This window comes from Perissodus microlepis, chromosome 5 (genome assembly GCF_051167445.1).
Source record: "Perissodus microlepis isolate ML-2025 ecotype Zambia chromosome 5, ASM5116744v1, whole genome shotgun sequence".
In the NCBI taxonomy this organism is placed as follows: domain Eukaryota; kingdom Metazoa; phylum Chordata; class Actinopteri; order Cichliformes; family Cichlidae; genus Perissodus; species Perissodus microlepis.
In genome coordinates, this window is record NC_140465.1 from 6,122,752 (window position 1) to 6,144,760 (window position 22,009).

The 22,009-nt window shown below is 40.5% G+C and overlaps 1 protein-coding gene across 3 annotated transcripts in view; it reads left to right on the forward strand.

Moving 5' to 3' along the window:
- LOC146386461 (band 4.1-like protein 1) overlaps positions 1–22,009 on the forward strand; it is a 100,568-nt gene that overhangs the window by 47,920 nt on the left and 30,639 nt on the right. For all 3 annotated transcript variants that reach the window (XM_084927520.1, XM_084927521.1, XM_084927522.1), the window contains exons 2-4: positions 9,957–10,094; positions 14,466–14,630; positions 19,114–19,218. In XM_084927520.1, the coding sequence (XP_084783646.1) occupies positions 10,056–10,094; positions 14,466–14,630; positions 19,114–19,218 (309 nt within the window). In that variant the 5' untranslated portion in view covers positions 9,957–10,055. The remainder of the gene's footprint in view (positions 1–9,956; positions 10,095–14,465; positions 14,631–19,113; positions 19,219–22,009) is intronic.

Genomic DNA, 22,009 nt, shown 5'->3' on the forward strand with positions numbered 1-22,009 from the left:
CGCCCTTTTTTTACATTAAAAATGGACTGTGCTGAGACACACTCCTCTTCACTGGGTGCTCGGTTTTAAAGAAACCCTGTCTGCAGATCAGTTTTCCATTAAAAAAGAAAACTAATCTGAGCCTTGTGCCAGTCGGGCTAACACTGCAGGAAACAAAGGCGGGTATTGTATCGGTGCTTATAACAGGATCATGAGGCACGACTCACAACTTCCTGGTTGGAAGGGATGGATTTCACAACAGACTTATTTATCTCACTGTTATAGGCTGAAATATCTAAGGAGAGCTTTTTGTAACGTCTCACTAATACTTTAAATTAAAAAATCATCATTGTTATGTGAATTCTCTTTATCGAGGACAGATAGAACTGAAACATTTTCCTTTAGCCCTTTTCAGATAAAGAATATGTAGAATTACTGGTTTCATTTTTCTGCCGTTATCTATCAGACGCTCAGTTCTTGTCCATTAAATAAATGGCTTTTTTAAACCTTACTCTCAGAGAAATGGCACGAGTTCGAGATAAACTGAAAAACATGTTTCAGGAAATAATGATACCAAGTCTGAACTGAATGCTGTGGCATTAAATTAAGCTGCACTTTGGCAACCATTTCCCAAATGACACTAATGTTAAAGTATAGTGGCAAACCCTGCTGGAATATTCATTTTTCACTATTCTGGTTTGACCTTGTAATGCTCTACTTTGCTGGTTAATTAACCAGTCCTCATTCATTTCCAGCCTCCACAAACGGCTGTTTTCTGTGAGAAAAAGCGTCGTTAAAGTCAACAAATACCACTTATCTTACCAAAACAGACAATGGTAGAGAACCAATGCCAGTATCTTCAACTTGACACCAGTAAGTCTTAGTTGAAACATTTGGTAATTTATCTGTAACATTTTACACACCACAAACAATAAAACTTTCATGCCTTGACCTGGTGTTTTCCTAGATAAAACACAGATTTTCTTTGCACTAAAAATTTTACTTTGTATATACACTATTTTCTCTGCCATGCCTTCCACAGCATGTCTTTTATCCTGTCTTCCTTCTCTCTCCCCAACCGGTCACAGCAGATGGCCCCGCCCCTCCCTGAGCCTGGTTATGCCGGAGGTTTCCACCGGTACGAAGGGAGTTTTTCCTTCCCACTGTCGCCAAGTGCTTGCTCATAGGGGGTCATATGATTGTTGGGTTTTTCTCTGTATGTGTCATTGTAGGGTCTACCTTACAATATAAAGCGCCTTGAGACAACTATTGTTGTGATTTGGCGCTGCATAAATAAGATTGAATTGAACTGAATTGCCTTCGCACACATATAAATATGGCTTACATCCTATTCTTAATTCATAGGGTTTCCAGCTATAACAGCTTCAACTCTTCCGGCAAGGTTTTCCACAAGGTTTAGGAATGCATTTATGGGAATTTTTGACCATTATTCCAGAGGTGCATTTGTGAGGCCAAGCATTTATGTTGGACGAGAAGGCCTGGCTCACAGTCTCCGCTCTAATTCATCCAAAATGTGTTCTGTTGGGTTTAAGTCAGGAGTCTGTGCAGGCCAGTCAAGTTCTTCTACACCAAACTACCCAATCCATCTTTATGGACCTTGCTTTGTTCACTGGTGTGCAGTCATGTTGAATGAATGAAGAATTTTAAAGTATTTCAGGCCTGAAAAAAATCTGCCCATAGGGTTATATAAGATAATATTAGCAACATGCACATGCTAACTGCAATTGTTTATTTTTGAGTGCCAAGTTGTTACTTTTCTCTGTAGGAAATTTTTAAATAAACTCAGTAATGTTGTAATTTTACAAGTTGCTTGCTAGTTAGCAAAATGGAGAAGTTAGCCACCGAAGTGGTAGAACAAAGCAGAGGTAAAAGGATGACATACTGAACCTAGGCACACCTTTAACATCAACTGAACCAACATACAGGATGACATACTGAACCGCATGTCACCTTGACATGGAAGCAGCTACCCACATCACCTTTAGAGCACCTTTAGTATCTTGCTGACAGCTCGTTTGCTGCCCTAATTGGCTAAAAAAATAATTTCTATAAAGCTACAGCAGCACCAGACACATGGAGAGTTCAGTCACTTTTTTCTCATATAAAGGTTTCTGTAACTTTTAAGATTGCTTTTTTTTTTTAAAAGAAATAAATCAGTCGTTATTCAGACACGAACCCAACATGAAATTCTCATCACATCTAGGTGGATCTCTGAAAGGGCTTTAAATTGAGGCCTGTGTTGTCAACAAATGCTTCTGCAGTCATCGTCTCCTGTCAGGCTGATTGCAAACTCAAAAAAAATCTATTTTCTACATACAAATATATTATGGCAAGTTACTGTAAAATATGCAGAGGCAAGAATAACTGTAAGCATGTAAAAAGGAATGAAAAGCCATATAAAGATGAGTTGAATACATACGTAGAAAAATAAATTAGCAGATTTAACGCAGAAAGGGCAAATCAAAGAGAAAGTGAGAGAACGCCGGCGTGTGGGAGGACGTGTGTTTGTGCATTTCTTCAAAGGGAAAAGCAAAATGATTGACCAAGTTTGTGTGCTGTGTGGAAGCAAAACTTGAAGCCGTTTGGGTCATCAGACGAATACGATTTGAAATTGTTAACGGAGATGTGGATTTGTGGACAGTGTGATCGCGAAACAGTGGAGCACAAACAGCAGCTTGTTTGAGATTCGAGTGAGAAGGTTGCACAGGTACCTTGTGTTACAGGCTTGAACTTAAAAACTGACGCATGCCAGTGTAAACTACAAAGCTAACAAGTGATGTGTTAATGCTGTCAGCATCTTAACAATGTTTACCCTCGTTTGTGCCCTAGTTTCCTTTAACCCTGCAACATTAAACAGTAAAAATGCTAGTGAGCATAGATTCCTTCAAAGTGACTCTCTGAACTGCACGGACTTGTTTGCTGTTTGCTGTCATCAGCACTTCTCCAAGAGCCAAACAAACCCAACAGCTGCAATTGAGATTCTAAGCAATGGGAAATAATTTTCCTGTTCAGAGATTACAGTGGTTGAGAATCTGGTTTGGGAAGTGCAACCATTGTGACAGTCTCTCATTAACTGTAGCACATTGGAGGCTTCCTGTGGAGACAATTACACATATGGCCTTTGACAATGTGACAGCGCCTTTTCTTTTTCTTTTTCACACAACAACAGACGCACATAGCCTGACATCTAAAATGGCTGCATTTAATTGCCGCTTATACATGTTTTATGCATCTGTTGGGACAAAAGTGGAACAAACTGCACTTTTTCTCTTTTGCTATTACCTGATAAAATTAAGTTATTTACATTTATGAGCTTTAGCCGGGAAATAACAGATATTCACACACAAAGTGGGCAGTGTGAAGAAGCAAACATTGCTGGAGGACTTCTTTTGGAAGCGACTTTGGCTATTATTGTCTGACACTCTCAGGAGACCCAAGGAAATATCTAAAAAAGACGCAGCATTAAAGGCCTCTGCCCTTTAAGAAGCACCGATCAGTGAGTTAGGATTTTGCACAGCTTTGACAGCGCACCGACGAGCCGACAAGCTTCGTCTTGCCACCATGTGTCTCCCTGCCCTTGAGGTTCGTGATGATGCCTCTTCGACCGCCCATGTGTTCCCACGCCCATGTCCTCATTTCCCTGTTTTAAACTCTCATTAGCATGCTCTCAGCCTGCTAGGTTTCACTTTAGTTGCATTGCGTTCGCTTGTTTATCACAATATCAGCTGTGAGCGTGGGGAAAGAGGGAGGAAGTGCAAGGGAGGGGGAAAAAAAACGCTGCATTTGTAGCCCCCGCTGCGAGCATATTCTGGGCACCCACAGAGACTGATCCATCAGAGGTAAGGTCCTCGTGCATGCTCCAGTAGTCTCCGGCCCAGCATCAGAAAGGTCATCTCCCATTAGATACGCTGTGACAGAAGGATGTCTCTGCAGCAATTTATATTAACCTCAACTTCTGGCCCTCTCCATAACTCTGCTCTCTATCTGCAACTTTGTGTGCTGATACTTATCTCTCAGTGAGCTCGTATCTTGATTCACATATTTAGTCTGGAGAGCGACACTCCTGCTAGGCCTGCACTAAGGAAAACACAGCCTGTCTTCCTCTGTGGTGATTCCAGACACACTGTAGGAATGTGGAGCTTCATGCTGCTGTTGTTATTGTTGTTGTTGTGCTGTCTGTCTGGCGAAGCCTCATCTTGTTATTGTACTTCGGTTGATGATCACCCATGATTACTTCACAGAGTAATGAGAGGGCACTCCAGCTACAAGAGGTGCCCCGACGACATTGCTGTTTAGGAAGAGAATATCATTAGAGCGAGTGAGGGCAGCGTCCTTGAGTCTCTCTTCCTTCGCGGTCGGATCGACTTTATGAACTGTCTCTGACACGTAGCTGTGCGCCTCAGATCAGTGGGGCCGAGACATGCTAGCAGCAGCACTGCTGCTTTTTGGGAGGAAGAGCCAGAGTTACTGACAACTTGATGAGGTAGCCTATTGCCCGGCACAGTAGCAGATGCCCAGTGACCTTAGAGTGAGGATAGAAAATGCATGGACCACATTTTATCTTTCAACTCTGCAAAAAAAGTTTAACGTGTGGCCAGTATTAAAAAGTTTCGTACTAGGGGAAAGATGCAGGATTTCACAGCATTTTTCAGTTTTGGTCTCTTGACTTTACCATAACGATGTTGTACAGTTCACATTTGTATTGGCTGAGGTGTGGCCTAGCAGACAATTATGAGCAACTGCCTGTGTCGCCACATCTGTCAGTTACCAAAATCTAAATGGGTGAGTTACACACTGGAAGAACCAGGCTCAATTTGTATAAATTTATCAACACATTAGCTGCAAATTTTGATATTTTCACGAAAACGTGCATCGCCTCTAAACAACTCTCCCATCTAATTGCACTTCGAGTGGCTACTTCATAAATGAAAATAGAAATGAATGAACTCGCAAGTAAAAGTCAAATCAGAGAGCTAAATAACTGATTTGAAACAGCGTTCAGGTAAAACAGTTGTGATAGTACACAGACACTGACAGCACAGTGTGGGGAATAAATATATAATTCATGCTCTGCAGCCCTCTTATTGATATTTTTTTCATCTTCAGGTGCACGGATATTGTGCTGCATTGTAGATGACTGTTTCCAATGTGTATAACATCACAGAAATTACTTTATAGTGACTCCCGCTATTATCACTGGCAATATATTGTATTCTAACACTCACACTTAAATGCCTTGCGTATGGTGTGTACATTGCTACTGCAAACAATCCCACAATGCAGTGTTGCTGAAGTCAAAATGCCCATTGTGAATATGAATATGAGTCACATAACTTTGATATGCAAAATATTCAGAGAACTGTTGCTGCTGGAATGTTTCACAGTCGCTTCTTCGACTTGTTTTTACTGTACTTGAACATCAGCCCTGAAGCAGGGCTGAGCGAAGGCGCCGTGTACCAGGAACCCAAGATATCTCTTTTATCTACATTTTATACCACATATCACTGCTGTTGCTTCATCATCAAACAGTAGGACTCTTTGGACTCTTTCACTTTGGCTGCATTTATCCTACATCTAGCATATAGCCCTTTGCAGCAGCTATTCTGTTCACTTTTTTTACTCTCCGGTGCTCTTTGATTACTCTGAAGCATTGCTAATGGTAAATGAGATTAAGATCACCTATTGTACAATCCAGAGTGGTGGATTGTACAATGGGATTAGCAAAGAGTGGTGAGCACAGGGTTCTCATTGCTCAGCATGTAGGAGAAGGAGGTTAGCAGGAGGTGGCCTGCAGCCTCAATGTCAGTCCCTGTGCGCAGCTCGTCCGACGCAAAATCAGAGGAAAGGCTGCTTGACATTTCCTCTGAGTTGCGGTGCCACATCAGCTTATTTCCTGCCTCTTGTAATTTCTTTTCTTTTCCGTTTATCCTCGATCCCAACCTCTCCACCCCCATCCGCCCGTCTTCCTAGCCGCCTCATCTTTTGGCCTCTCATCTTTCCCTCCTCGTTCGCTCGGTCTTGCTGTTTCTCTGTCACTCCTCTTTGGAGAAACAGAGGAGAGCGGGCGTGAAAGAAAGAAAGAAAAAAAAAAAAGAGGCGCTCTATGCCGTTACCATGGCAACTGCATCTCGGAGCCGAGCCAGTAGTCTTCCACAGACGTGCGTGCTCCCTCCCTCGTTTTCCCTCCACTTGGCTAGCTTAGATGAAAGCTCAGCTCTGATGAGAGTGAAGAGAAAGAGGCAGAAGAAACACGAGGGAAAGGCTGCACTTGTTAGGGAAAAGTAGCGTGTCATAACCCTCTGAGGAAACAATACACCGGTCCCTGTAATGAATTATTATTACTGATGGCAGATATCAAAGGCAGACCTTGTCAGTAAACTGCACCCAGCGTACAACAAAGGAAGCATGCAGCACATTCTGCACTCTCAGATTCTTTCTTCTCCTCCGCAGAGGTCTCGGTGAGAGCGGTGATCGAGACTGTTGTGGGTAATAGTCTGTTGCAGGAAATTAATGCCTTTGCAGAGCTTGACTGCCTCGCTCTGTGACATCAATCTGTGTTAATTTGGTAATTAATCTGATTTCAAGAGATGTCTCAATAAGAGACCCCATCGAGCGCCGAGCCCGCTCCGGATCGTGTGATTTGTATTCTCTCTTACGTGTTACCTGCTTGAACGCGCGTCCTCGACAGGCTTTCTCAGTATCGGCTGGCGTGAATCAAAGATATCCCTTCAAAAGCAACAGTAGCTATCGATCTGAGTATGGTTATAAAATGTGTCACGCTTGGCTGTGGGCTTGCTAACGTGTTTGAAGTGAGAGTGAAAAACGTCCACAGCCGTGAACAGACACTGTTAGAGCGGCGCTGCTCTCAGGTAATTTGTTGCTGTGAACACAGCACAACTGAGACAGATATATTCACAGAAACGGCTGTAGATGAATGCACCGTGTCATGTAGCCCAGATGGATCTTAAACGGTGATGGTGGTGGTGGTGGGGGAGGCACGTCAGCTTCTGTTTCTCTTGGACAGAATGAGAAAGCGCGCACCTGTAAAGCACGCAGGGGAGAGGCTCGGTATTTTCGGCTTGACTGAATTGGACCGGGGGAGGACGCCGGTGTTGTGCTTCCTCCTCGGTCAGAATGCGATACCTGAGCTTTACCTCTTCACTCGGGGAAGTTTACTTGGCAGTCATACCCACGATCCAGCCAGTGACAGAAAATTGATTTGGCACCTCATACCTCAGTACTCAGCTGGATCAGACAGCGAGGAGGAAATGAGGCCCTGAGCAGACATACCAGTCCACGCTTCACTTTTGTCCCCAAGGAGGAGAATTCATTTCTGTCAATTTGCTGTGATTGTAAGTAATGGTGCAGTTGTGATAGAGCTGCAGACCAGGAGGAGGAGGAGGAGTGAGAGGAGGGGTTCACACTCCTTTAAACACGTGCGTGTATGTCAAGACCTCTGGTTGGGAGTCGGGAGGGGACTGTCTTTTCCTCTGAACCAGTGTGAACCGGTTGTGCTGCCCATGCTGGCTGTGATTGCCTACAATCCTCAGGTGCATTATTTTGATGTGATTTGCTGCTTGTGGGGCATAGAGACCTCCAGGGTCATATACAGTATGGATTATATACAGCACAGGCCTTCTGGGGACTTCTGTATAACGCAAGCATTTTTCCTGCTATGCTTACACATCATGTACACTGCCTTCTTTTGATTAAAGGTTAAGGAAGAACGTGTTCCTGGGTCATCTTTTTTTGTTTTAATTCGCCCCTAGACTGAAAAATAATGAGCAGCTTCTTCATTGTTCAGTAAATTGCAAAAATAAAAGCAGGAGCAGGAAGTTTTAACTAGTGTGTATCTGGGCCATTCGCACTAAAATGTTTCACGGCTTCAGAAGCTTCATACTTAAATCGCTGCTCTCCGCTAATGTTCAGCAATCATACAGTGAGAAATCCATTGTTGGCAGGCAGAGCTGCCTGTTCCCTTTTAACAGACGACTAGGCAGTGCACACAGTGTCATTTTTATTTTTGCATCTCGCACGTAAATGTATCTAACCCACGTGGGCTTCCGAGACATTAAACATGAAGCCTCAGCGCTGAAACAAGACTTCTCAGAAGAGAACATAAATTATTACACAGAAAACCTACAATGTGAACAGAATACCTCTCCTGTGATGGCGTTTCTAAGTACTACAAACAAAATCTGAGTCACAAAAAGCTTCCTTGTTTAAAACTGAAAAAAAAATGTAATATGGTGCCAGGAGATGGGGGGGATATTGCAAACAGAAGTCCTTGATGTATCCTCTCCATTAGTCATTTTATACGAGACAGCCTGTTTTGTTGATGCATGTTTGCTCCATACCATATATAACACTGGCTATTTACTGCACATATTGTGACTGTTACACAATAACCTGAACACGCAGGCATTTTAGGGGAAAACCTCTTTCATATCAGCCTGGAAAACTTCTTCCTGAACTGAGCACAAAGCCTAGAAAAAGAGAGAAACAGGCTAAAGCTCACTAATTACCACTCCAGACTCAGAAATGTTGCTAAAGCAAGGTGAAATGCCACATAAACCCTGGAAAACTCCAGCCTAAATTTTCACCTACCTCTGTTTTTGTATAAATTTAATTTGCGAGTATTGTGTGTTGTTTAGTGAGCTGTGGAAGTAAGCCTTTAACGCAGACTTCTCCACTGATGTAGATAAACTAACACATCCTAAGATAATCTAAGACAAGCTAAGCTAATCTAAGCTAAAACAGGCTAAACTAATCTAAGATAAGATATATAAGACTACAGTTTTTATGTAGTTGTATTTTTATTTAGTTTCACTTTTATTTCTTTACTCCACTACAGTTTAGAAGGAAATATTGTGATTTTTACTTTAAAAAAAAAACCTTGTTTAGTCACTAGTTAGATAAAACTGACACAAAAATATGCATCCATGCAAATGCTAACCTACCAGTTTTGCAATGGATGCTTACTGCTCTGATTCCTGATCCAATTAAATAAACTGAACCTTTACTTGTTGCATTAAGTTGGTAGAATAGTAATTCAACAATGCATCTGCTGCAACATTTCTACGCTGTGGTTTCTAACTAGTGCAGAGGTGTCTGTGAGAGTGTCTTAAGTGTTTATCTTCTGGGCCTCTGTTTAGACGTGCTAACAGTACACACCTCTGCAAACCGATATAACTGGCTGCTCTGCTGTGTGACTGCAGTTGCGGTTATTGTTCTATCCACCCACACCTATAATACCCTGCAACTAAAGACAGCAAGCTCCAACGAATATCCAGGAAAATTAACACTTGACTTCAATCGCTGATGATACATAATAAACCTACATAACTGAAACAAAGCGTCTGCTGCTCTCTATGCATTTTTAGATTTATTAGGTAGAATATTTTCTTTATGTGACGAACAATGGACTATTAGGTTTAATAACTTCTGCGCACATATGCACTCAAATCAGACAGACTGAAGAATTACAGGCGTAGCTGCTGATGGATAAGTAATCTCCTACTGTTACCTTTTTTTCTCTTTAACAGCTGGTATTTGAAGCAAATACTGACTATAGCGCTCACAACCTGATTTACTTTTTTCTGGTTTTCGTCGCCTGAGTGTCAGAACTTGCCTTGCTTAAATAGATGATCACTATCTGGCTCAGTGAGGGATTTTATAATTAAAGTAAATGCCCTTGACGGCAGCATGAATTATGTCTTTGCAAGTGGTGTTTTACAAAGAAAGCATAGCTTTTAGAATTTATAATGAAGGCGCCGTTATGGTTTGGGAATACATGCAATTGTGTTTAGAATGTTTCACTTTCTAAAATTTTTCTTTTTCTTTTTTAAAGAGGGGAACGATTAATGACGTCGATATAGCATTGGAACCCCTGCACGCAGTTATTTTTCATTATAAACTTGATATTATATATTTGCAATGCTCCTGTCTCTTCTCAGGTTGGTGTTACTTTGCTGAAGTGACAGAGGAAGGCCTCGAGTCAGAGGTGAAGAACGCAAACAAGGAGTCCTCCCGGACAGCAGGGGGAAGCAGCAGACATGCAGGACTCAGCCTCTGACAGTAAAATAGCGAAACAGGTCAGCATGGATCTCATAGTGCTACTAGGCTACTGTTAATGCTACAGAAATCTAGTTGGTGGAAACACAGTAAAAACACACTGCCATTTGGAAAAACATGATATAATAGCTTTTATATAGTAAGTTTGGAACTGTTCTAAGTAAAAGCTAAACTGAAAAATAGTGGTCCCTCGTTTATCGCGGGACTTACATTCTAAAAATAACCTGCGATAGGTGAAATCCGCGAAGTAGCCAACTTAATTTTTTTTTTACAATTATTATAGATGTTTTAAGGCTGTAAAACCCCTCATTGCACTTTATACACTTTTCTCAGACAGGCATGAACATTTTCACATTTTTCTCTCTTGTTTAAACACCTTTGTAGAAAAATAAGTCCAGTATTATAGAATGAAACCAAAGGCACCTGCGGTGGTGGTGCAAAACATTTCATCGACATTCTTGTGTTTGTTGGGGAGAAAACTGACAGACATACAGTACAGCACTATAGAGTCACACTGCACACTGCTAAATTTGACAAGCTGAACGCATTCTGTACTGTACAGGAGACACGGCACGAGATTGATTGACAATGGTCTACAGCCAATCAAATACGGTGGCCCTGAGAGGCCAAACGGACTGCAACTTCAGAAAACACTTGTAAAAAGAAAAATGCTGCAAAAAGAAAAACACTTGCAAAAAGAAAAACACTTGCAAAAAGAAAAATGCTGCAAAAAGAAAAACGCTGCAAAAAGAAAAATGCTGCAAAAAGAAAAATGCTGCAAAAAGAAAAATGCTGCAAAAGCACACAAAGCACAACGGAAATAGGAAAAAAGACAACGGAAATGTTTCTGGGGAGACAATAACCGGACGGACCAGTTGCACGAACCAAAACATGTATGTATGGCTGTATCCCAATTCAGGGACTGTTTCCCAATTCAGGGTCTGCAGCGTTAAAGTACGCAGCCTTAACGGTCCTCAAGGGCCGCACTCAAAGACCGCTGAGGCCGGAAGTGTGAGGCTTGTAGGCTTGTGAGATGGGACGGTCTAGCCTCCGTTGCGCTGCCCAGGTTGCCTAGCAACCATGATACTAACAGCTGGAAACGTTTCATACAGCTTTGTTTGACAGAAATGAAGGAGAACATATTTTGTACATTTGTTTCTACATGAGCTCTGTGTGATTTGATAAGTATCTGAGGCTGAGACCACAGGACTGTAAAACATGATTTTTGGGCTTCATTTCTGTACTGAACAGTCATTTAAGATTAGCTAGTAAATAACAATTAGCTAATGTTGTTCATGAGACTAAAGTCATCTCACTTTGGTAATGTAAATATAATATGGCCAATATTATATTAATCATTATTAGTTATTACAGCAGTGAACATGAACTCTGTGCCAAACACTGAGCTTCAGTAAAGATTCAAGTTGCATTTATTTATATTTCCTATCACCTTAAATCTTCACTTAAAGACAAGTATCTGTGACAGTGTATATATAGATGTATTATATATAAGAGACAAATATTGTTCTTTTAATATGTTGGCATTACTAAATTTGGCTCAATATGTGTGGAAAAAGCAAATGTACGAGCTGTGATAACTGTTTCTGATAGAATGAAGAGTAGACTGATATATTAAATATTCCTTTATTGGGTGAGAAAATCAGACCATGTCATAACTGCTTTAAGTCATACAGAATAGATATCAGAGCCTTAAACAGGCTGACTTCTGTTAAATGGGTCAAACTGGGCAGAAAGCATCCAAACGCATAACATCCTTATAGAATATGATGTAACACTATAGATCAACTTGCCTCAGAATATACAAAGCATATAAAAAATTACAGCAATATGATGCAACAAACACAGCAGTGCTACTAATCCAAAATACTCAAAGCTTCATAGAACTGAAACAAACATTTATTTTTAGCTCCATTCTGCTGCTGATACATACTTTAGGTTTCTGAATATTAAACTTGTTGCTGCCTTTCATAGTGTGTAACTTGAAGGCCCTGAGTACTTTCTCCCACACTGAAAACACTGGAATGATAAAATTATTTGAACATTACCTAATAAGACTGATTCAGGACAGACAATTAGTTATGTTAAACTTTTCTAGCAGTCCTTCACAAACAGGGAACAGTCTGTCTATTCTCTCCATCTGTCAGCTGCTGCTGGCTCTTCCTCCTCCTCTTCCTCACACACTGCTGAGTTTGTCCTGGTGGATCATCAGGGGTGCAAAGCCTCACAGATGATGTGCAGCAGTGGGTCCCTCAGTCTGTCCTCACTCTGGACACTTGCAGTTGTCACACATGGAAATCAAATGTATGATAAGCTGCAGGATTCAAACACAAGTGTAACTTATAAATGAATGTTCATACTTTTATTCCACAATCAGAGAGAAAGAAACAGAGAGAGAGTGCAGGACAGACAGACAGGTGACAGTCTCAGGTGTATACACTGCTACAAACAGGAGGATTTAGTGTTTGTGTTATTACGAGTGCTAAACAAGAAGAGTTCCCAGATGGTACAGTGGACACATGTGTGACTCCTGTGATTAAAGCATCTTTCTTTCAGCTTAACGAGTGAACCGTCAGCTCGTTCAAACGCACGTTAAAGTCCGTTTGGCTCGACACCACCGAACAGAGGCAGCAATATAACATAGCTAACATTAGCAGTGCAGTGAATCCTGCTTGTGCCGTGATATTCAGGACTGCAAACCGAGCAGCATCACTGACTTTCAGCCTGTTGTGTTTGTGGATATATGACTGACTTTAATTATCCACAAAATCATCAGATTCTCTGTAAGATTAAGGTCGACTATCTAACGGCGTATAAAGTAAAGGCTTTAAAACAAAGTAAATGCTGAAAGTACAAACATCGCTAATGTCACATAACTTTGCCGGCATGTGGCCAACAGTAATGTTTTAATGTTCCTCATTATTAAACATTTGCACATAAATAAGTGACATAATATTCAGAACTTACTTTTGAAAGTTTACTCTTTGGCCGCTCCACTTCTTTGAAGTGTCTCCCAGTCCCAGTGCACTTGTTAGCATGTTTTGGTTCGTGCAACTGGTCCGTCCGGTTATTGTCTCCCCAGAAACATTTCCGTTGTCTTTTTTCCTATTTCCGTTGTGCTTTGTGTGCTTTTGCAGCGTTTTTCTTTTTGCAGCGTTTTTCTTTTTGCAAGTGTTTTTCTTTTTGCAGCATTTTTCTTTTTGCAAGTGTTTTCTGAAGTTGCAGTCCATTTGGCCTCTCAGGGCCACCTTACAATCAGGACGCAAAACACAATGTGCTGTAAAAAAAAGAAAAGCAAACTGTTGCAATGTGCTAGTGAGCAAAGTGACTGCTGTACGGTTGCAATAGGTGACTGAAAGTCTGTAGGTCTGTGTAACTGGAGCTGCAGTAATCATTTTCCCGGGAACTGCCATCAACCTCCTCCAGCCACTTCATACCCGTCTCTAGGCCTGTGTGGTCGGGCTTATTCACTTAATCCTAGATTGTCACCAAGATTGTCACATGTCCAAAATGGTGGAGAAGAAATAAATGTATTTATATGAATTAAACTATTCAGGCAGTCATGCTAACTTAACAAATGTTACTAATGTTCATAACATGACATATTGCAATTTGGGGTATACGAGATTTAAAGTCTTTCCGGTGAACATCATTACTAGACATTATGACGTGTCGAACCATATACTACTTAGAAGTGTAAGAAAGAAGAAGAAAAGTTTTGGCTGTCGGTTTTGTTCGCTAGCAGCAGTTGCTATTTAGTGGGTGTGGTGAGAAATTGTCACCAGCTCACAGGCCTTTTTATAGCCACCACTGTATAATGCAGGTCTGACTACTGATGTTGAAATGTATCTAAATATAACTCAGCTGTTTTATGTTTATGTGTCTGCAAAAATGATTTGTGTTTATGGATTTTTTGTTTTTGTTGTTTTATTGAATATATTTGTGTTTTCTGACAGTTTGGCACTGAAGCTCATAACTCACACAGATTTTTGCAAAATACAACTCTCACACTTAAAAAATAGTTTTTGTCCAGACTGTCTTCTCAGGACAGAGCTTTCATCCACTTATTTTGTCATATTTCAGCACAAGATTCTTTCATGTTGCCATAACTTTATTTCTTGTAGAGCAAAGTGGTTGTATTTCATTTCAGATTGTTGTTTAGCGATTACTTTAATGACTGAAACTCAGGCCCATTTACAGCAGATATATATTATAATGTATTTGTCATTATTGGACTTAGTCTAGCAGTATGCGTGAAACTGCCATTTTAAAGTGTGAAAACATTTGAACAGATTCAAGTGTCTGTTCTGTTTTTGACACTTTTAAATCTGTCATTTCATTTTCTGTATATTCTTTTATATTTACATGTAAAGGACCAGAACAAGCACATGGATGGACACAGAGAAACCGATGACATGTCTGAAAAGACGTCTCCCAACAAGAACCTCAAATCTCCCCAGAAAGGCTCCAAACGGCTTAAAACAGCCCCCTTTAAAGTGACCCTACTGGATTCCTCCGAGTTCGAAGGAGAAACTGAGGTACGCCAGACGGAAAACAATTTGCATTTACACGTTTTCTGGAATTAGGCTTATCGTGCTTTGAGCAAACAGTTGGAAAAAGGGAACATTATGTCTTTCCCTTTGTTGTTGGTTCCCTCTGTGGGCAGTTGTGTGTGTTGTATAGTGTTGCACAAAGCGGATAAAAGGGGCAAAAAGAATAAAAGCGAGGGTGCCATGCTGAGAACTCACCAGAGGGTGAATTCAAAGAAATGTTACACATTTCTGTAATACACACAGAGACAAAAAAAATAATGCAGTTTAAAGTCTTCATTCCACACAAGAGATGTGTCGTCATTACACTACAGAGTGAAACAGGGCATTTGCCGCTTGCTGAGAAGGGAAACTGAATGCATGCATAAGTGAGGACAGAAGCGATAGATGTAAGTCTATTTCCTTAGATAAATACAAGGCGTCGACTTGAACGTGAACTTGGAGTTTTATGACTAGCAGCAGCATGCACCTCAGGCAGAGGAGGCCTATCTTTTTTTGGCTAAAATATCTCTTCAGGATGTGAAAGATGTCGTTATATTCAGTTACTTGACTGTGGAGATGACTGGGCAGCAATATTTCAAGCTATGTGACGTTTTAACTTTTTATCCCACTCAAAAGAAATCTGTGTGGATGTACATCAAAAATCAGGAAGTGAATAGCCTGTCTGGAGCCATCGTGTGTGTACAAAAGCTTAGCGGGCACAGTGTTACAACAGATGGATGTAGCCATTGGTTTCTGGAGTTTCATTTGATGTATTTTGGAGCTAAGACTGACTGTATTTGGATGACACACTCGATTAGCAAACTCCATCCAGAAACTGTTCATTAGCAACAAACTAATGAAATCCTAGAAATTCAAAAAATCTCTGTAATAAAAATAACCATCCATTGTACAGCCATTGTTTTCTAATGGAAAAACTTTAAATCTGAACTGTGAAGAATATTCTAGGGTGGGGTAAAACAGATTTTTGTAACATCTTGTAAACATGCTTTGGAAACCGACAATAGATCAGTTTTTGCCCCTTTAGCGATTCTAAATAGCATTACAGCAGATATTGCTGCAAAGACACAAGTGTTGCACCACATCGCATCACTTTTCTGCTTCCCCCGAACCCTAGCAACCACCGGCACATGCACAGCACATGGACACAGAAGGAATAACTGCGCTCGCGACCAAGAGTCTAATTCAGTTCAGTTCAATTCAGTTTTATCTGGATCAACTGAGGGGTTTTCAGGGAGATTTTAGACTCATCTGATAATTATGAATTATAGTAGTCGAGCCTTCAGCTAGTTTTTCACCATCACTCTTAGACAGGATGTTTCGAACTAGAAATATTGTGCAAATTTAAGAAAACAGCCCCATGTATTTCTTTCATATTTAAGGATATTCCCTGCTCACAAATAACTCCAGGATTCCTCACAGTGTTACTCTAATGCGATCCAAAGAAAGTATCTACACACCACATTTCAAAGAAAACTGTCCTTTGTTACAATTCTGTATTCTTACGCTCCTTATTTTGCAAAGAGGACGGTGGAAAGGCGTTTCTGTGAACATGTTCTTCGTTTACATTAGTAATTCCTCCATGCAGCAGATCCTACTATTTGTTCTCTTTATGTTCACCTTATGGTTACTTGGCAGTGATGCTTACAGGCAGTGTTTTTGAACAGAAACTGAATTTTTTATGGCTGTTTTTAGTTTACAAATCATTTTCAGGTTGCCAGTGGTTAGCATGTCCCTTTAAGCTCCAGTGACACAGTTCAGTAGTATGCTGAAGGCAAATGAAAATAGTAAACTGCAGAACAGGCAGGCGCATTTTGTTGTTTACTGAGTTTAAATAACTTTCATGTATATTAACTATTATAAAGCAACTTAGAGCCTGAAACTCTCTTTATAGCCACCTGGCACTGATATATTGAACTCTCCTGTAAAAGCACTCGTCTTTAAGTTCAAGAATCACATGGTTACATGATCATATTAAATAATTTGGTTAAAATATTGACCAAAATTATAGTGTGATGCTACCCAGTTGTACTGAGTAATTCCCAAAGGTGTCAATAAATTCTGATTTCATTGCATTTTTTAATAAAAAGCCTCCAGCACAGGCTACTAACTGGGTGTAAAGAAATCTATATACCTATTACATGATCGGAGACCCGGTGCAGTCAAGGAGAAAATGGAAGAAAAATATTATCGTGAAGCAACCCTCAGGACACTAACGCACAAGTGCGTGAAACCTTGTGTATGTGGTGTGATGACGGAGGAGGGGGGCTGTTCATTTACAAGAGTGTGTGAAGTAAGACCATCAGCATTGGTGTTCTGGTGCCAACCTCTCCGAGCACTGTGAAAACATCTGGGTTTTATCCACACCTCAACAGACAACAGCATCATGCTTATGAAAGCTTTGGTATTGTAAGTGCACTTCTGGATATTTGTCTACCTACACACGTTTTGTAAAAGTCTAGTTTGCCGACGGTCTCGGACTACAGGCTTGTTCCTGCTAGGATAGAAGTTTTTGAACCTTCCTCATACTTCCAGGAGTAATCATGAGGAACCTGTGAGGAGGCAGGATACACCTTGGGAGCACTTTCACTGGAGGAGGTGGTACTCACGAGTTAAGTAATTCTCTGAGCCTCCCTGCGGCCCTTGAACAGGGAAGGACACACCACACCCTTACCCACTTCTCTCACCCAGCCCCTTCCTTCATGCTTGGTCATGCTGATGTGTTGAATGAGGCCATTTTGGGTGGAATGGCTGGTTAGTTGACATCCAAGATTTCCCCGTCTATTGAGGTGTTTTTTTTTTTTTTTTTAAATTTTACTGTTTAATTGCACCGGAGCAGAGAGCAAATAGACGGGATCACTTCAGTCATGGCTTATTAAGACTCCAGTGATTTGTTTATTTCATTCTTTGTGCCGCCTCCGATGGCAGCGTGCTCTCGTTGTACATAAACAGCGCTGCTGTCGGGGACTCGCTGACTGACAAGATGAGAGCTTAGAAGCACTTCCCAAGTGTTCCTCCACCAACCTCCCTTCACTCATTGTGACGAAAAGGAAAAATACTTTTTCAAGCTCTACCCTTGAGATATTAAGGAAACAGACAGCACAAGGAAAAAACTGCTTCAGTTTCCCTGGCAACTCCTCGCTCAATCTTGTCACCTCTTAAAGTAGGCCTTGTGAAAGGATAAAACTGTGTATGCATACTTATAAAGCGTTTTTCTTGTTCTATATTTACTATGGAGTATAAGCCCATGCACAAATTGTACTCCTAATATTATATTCCCTTTATAATCCGTATATGCAGCCCAGCCCAGTGAAATATGCGCTGCTTGTTTAAAGATATTCGTACATAGTTATATGCCAATTAATATGGTCACAGCCATGACTGTCTGCATTTTTTTGGCAGTCATTCAACATCATTCCTTTGCATCCTGCTAACTGACCTCCTGATTTTTTTATTTATGAGGTTTTGAGGTTTTCATTTTTGGATTTGAGTCAAACGTTCCACTATTTTAGGAATGCAGTGGTACGGATTTCAAAGGAAATGTCAAAATTGTTATGATGGACAAAATTCGGCAAGAGTATACAGCAGCCTACAGTCTTTGATGTTTTGTAGTTTTGCCTCCGTGCATCACCACAGTGAGCTGTAAGTCAGACATGTGATTGAAGTCCAGACTTTCAACTATAATTCAAAGGATTTACAGAATGTTTGTGTAAAATGCAATTTTTATACATAGTGCTTCATTTTCAGAGGTTCAAATTAATGGGATAAACTAACATAAATGTAAAATAAAATAAAAGATTCTTTTTAATAGTTGAATTAAAAAACAAACAAACCAAAAAACTGAACTTTGCAGCCAGTGTGTTCCCTCCTTTGAGTGCTCTTCTAGACCTTTAACCCAAATTGGTGCCTAATCAGTTTTGCAGCTTTTGATCCTGAATCTTCTACATTTCTCCTGCAGATTTATTTTTATTGAACTCCATGCTTGCAGTTTGCATACACCAGAATAAATAGATCTCTACCAAATATGGCTGACTGTGCCTTCAGTAGTGTGACAGAAAATATTTTCTTTTGTTTTGTATTGTGTGTTTGTGGACACACACACACAGAAGCGTGTTTATTTAATGTGACAGGAAATATTACTAAAATTCACCTTGAGTTCTGTCAATAGTAAGTATCAAATCTCTGCCTGTAGTGCAAAGTCTAGTATTCTGCAGCATGTCGCAGTGACTGTATAACTGCACCAAATGAGTTATTAAATTGTGTTTGGGTCCAGAGAACCTTAAAAAGCCCTGCTGCCTAATAAAGTCTGATAGTGTATTAGTAACCCAGTTCTTTCCTGATTAAAAGCTAACTATTACAGTAAAAGGCACTTAGAGTATGCACGTACGATAGTCAAAAATATAGCAGGGACTGTTTCTCTCTCTCTTGACCTTTTTCCACACTTTTATGTCATGTATGTTTGTCTTTGCAGAAACACTCCAAAGGACAGACCCTGATGGACATGGTGTGTGAACACCTTAACTTGCTGGAGAAAGACTACTTTGGTCTGACCTTTGCCGACACAGACAGCCAGAAGGTCAGTGAGTTGTGTACCACAGTTACCTCTCAGTGCATAAACAATGCTCGCTAAACAATCTGTATTCCTCCCAGTTTTTTGCTGGCACTCTCTGGGGTCCATCATTCAGAGAAGAATGGAAAATGGAAATGTCCGTGCTAAAGTCGGGGCCTGGACAAAAGACATTTGAATAAGTTGTACAGTTGAAGAAGAAATGAAAATGCCTCCTCTACTCTTTGCAAGATGCATATATGAAATTTGGTGATAGAAATATTTCTCAGAGGCAGAGCTGCTCCGGAGGTAGAATAATTTCATGGGTTGAGTTAAATATCCACGGGCCCCAGCTAAGAGCACAGTTGAGAAAAAATTGAAGAGCTAAAAAGAAAAGTTAGATCAAAATGACTTCAGTGACTTTGCTGTTTCTTTCATTTATGACTATGGCAAGGTGAAGAGTAATCAGGATGACTTTCTGCTTTTTCTCAGGCAATAGCTAAAGGCAAGTTTTAACTTTTAGGTCGCACAGGCTAATTAGCTAATAAAATTACCTTATTGAGTATTTTTTTTATTTGAAATTAGATAAAGGAGAAAGGTTCTCAGTGTTGGTTGTCTAACCATGCATGGATTTGTTTGACTAGGTTTTTAGAAATGTATTAGGTACGCAGTAATCAGTTAAAAAGATCGATTAGCAGACTGCCCTCATAAACTGCACACATATCTGCTAAATAATGCTAAGCAGCAGATTAATAAATGCTGAACTGAAGCACAACCTTCTTGACAGGCTGTACCACATGGGACCATTTTTCTGTGAGATATTTCTGTTAAAAATGCAACAAAAGACACGAACATCACAAAGAGGGTCTAGAGGTCCAGTTCAGTCAGTTTAATTAGCAGAGGTGAAGTATGGCAGACAGCTATCGGCTACAGCTGCAGGTGTCTCAACACCTGTCAATCACAGCAGCCGTTGCCTTTTATCCAGATGGATGGGTTATAAAATATAGTTAGCAATTAACATAGGAGTCTAACGGCATTAAATCATTTCTAGATGTGCTGAATTTCAAGCCTTGATGTTGCCACTTGGTGCTGCTAAAGATACAAGTAGCTGATTGCTGCGTTTAGTGATCATGTAACATAAACGAAAATGTGAGTTAGAGCAGTAAATATGCACATTAGTTCAGTGCGAACTAAGACGATGAATATAAGGATTCATTTACACAGGCCTAGAGACTGATCAGCTACCTCATGGCAACATCAGTAACTCCAGTAAGGAAAGAAGGTATATTCCAGGCCAGTTGGCTAGTTTTTGCTGGGTGTCACTGGGTGAAATAGGTGAGTGCTAAACGACAAAGCTCCTTGTGATTGCTCTGGTCGCTAGCAGATTGATGTGGTCTTCCACGGTTTGTTTCCTGACAGTTTCACTACCACTTAGTGAGTGTTTGCAGACGAGACAGGCCCTTCCATACAAACTACAGATGAACGCTGCTAGTAACAAACACAATCACATGGAGGGTGTGAGATAGAGCACCACATCTTTGCAACCTATATCACCCAGCAAGCAAGTTTCACTGATGGTTAGCATAGAGTGACTCTATTGCCCAAAGGAAAGAGTAATCAGAAACCACATGTATTAATAATGTTGACTGGATGTATTGTAGTGGTGTAGCCATAACAAAGAGCACTGGCTAAATAAGGCAGTGCTTTTCTTTTAAGATAGCAAGACATGCATAGATCAGACACAAAATTAGCATTTAATTTGATTACATGTTCACTAGATAGTTACTAACTTGTCCATCATTTGGTACCTTAGGGGACTTTTCAAATTATTCATGATGAGCAGCACATCTTTGTTCTCATGTACTCATAATAAGTTAAAATAACTCACAAGTTATTAGAAAAATATTGGTTATTACAGCTGAAACAGCCTCACATAGAGTGAATCTGTGTGTTTACAGTTCTGAACAATATCTCAGTGGAAGTAATCTCTCGGGTGAACTGACCCTTAAGATTTGTGGCATTATCTTGCTTGTTTTTGTGTCACTTGACTTTCGTTTGACTTTGTCAGAATCACTTTTTTCTTTCACTCTTTTTTTCCATCATCTGAAGTTTAATTACTTCCTGATAAATGGGCTCTAACGTTAATCTCCAGTCAGCACACCAACCTTTTTGACATTTTGAAACGAAGGTCTGAATATGTTAGTCACGGATTGTTGTTGCTTTGTTATAAGGTGTGCAGACCAGACTTATCATATAATCGTATAATTAATACGGACCTGATGGGTCCTGGCTGTCAACTCACATGAGAGTGCTGTGTTTGATGTGGGTCTGGGGTTTTCATTGATGTCTTCCCAGAGGGTAGGTATGGGATTGCACAACAGGCTACAGAGGAACCTCCAGTCTTTTAAAGATAGGACAAGACCAAGCCCCCTTTTAACATCTGGTGCGTATCCTCTGCCCCAGTCATTGGCTTGTACACAGTTTGTCAGCTCACATGCTGTGACTCGAGGTGCACAGGATGATCTTGGACCTCACAATATGACAGTCTCATCAAAGACGGCCTTATCAGGGCACAGCGTGAGCTTAGTGTCTGGGGTCAGTGCTGATTGGTAGACCAAACAAGCTTGAGAATTTAAATGTCATTTCAGATGCCCTTTCCCTGTCTCAGTTGGGGGAACAAGAACTCAATCTCCGCTCTCCGAGAGAACATTTATTCTATGTGATTTCTTTAGAAAGTAAAGTTGAAAAACAAAGTGTGAAATAATGAATCAGTGATGAAAAGTTTTTCCTGCTTTTCAGCACCTGACTAGTTCTCTTTACC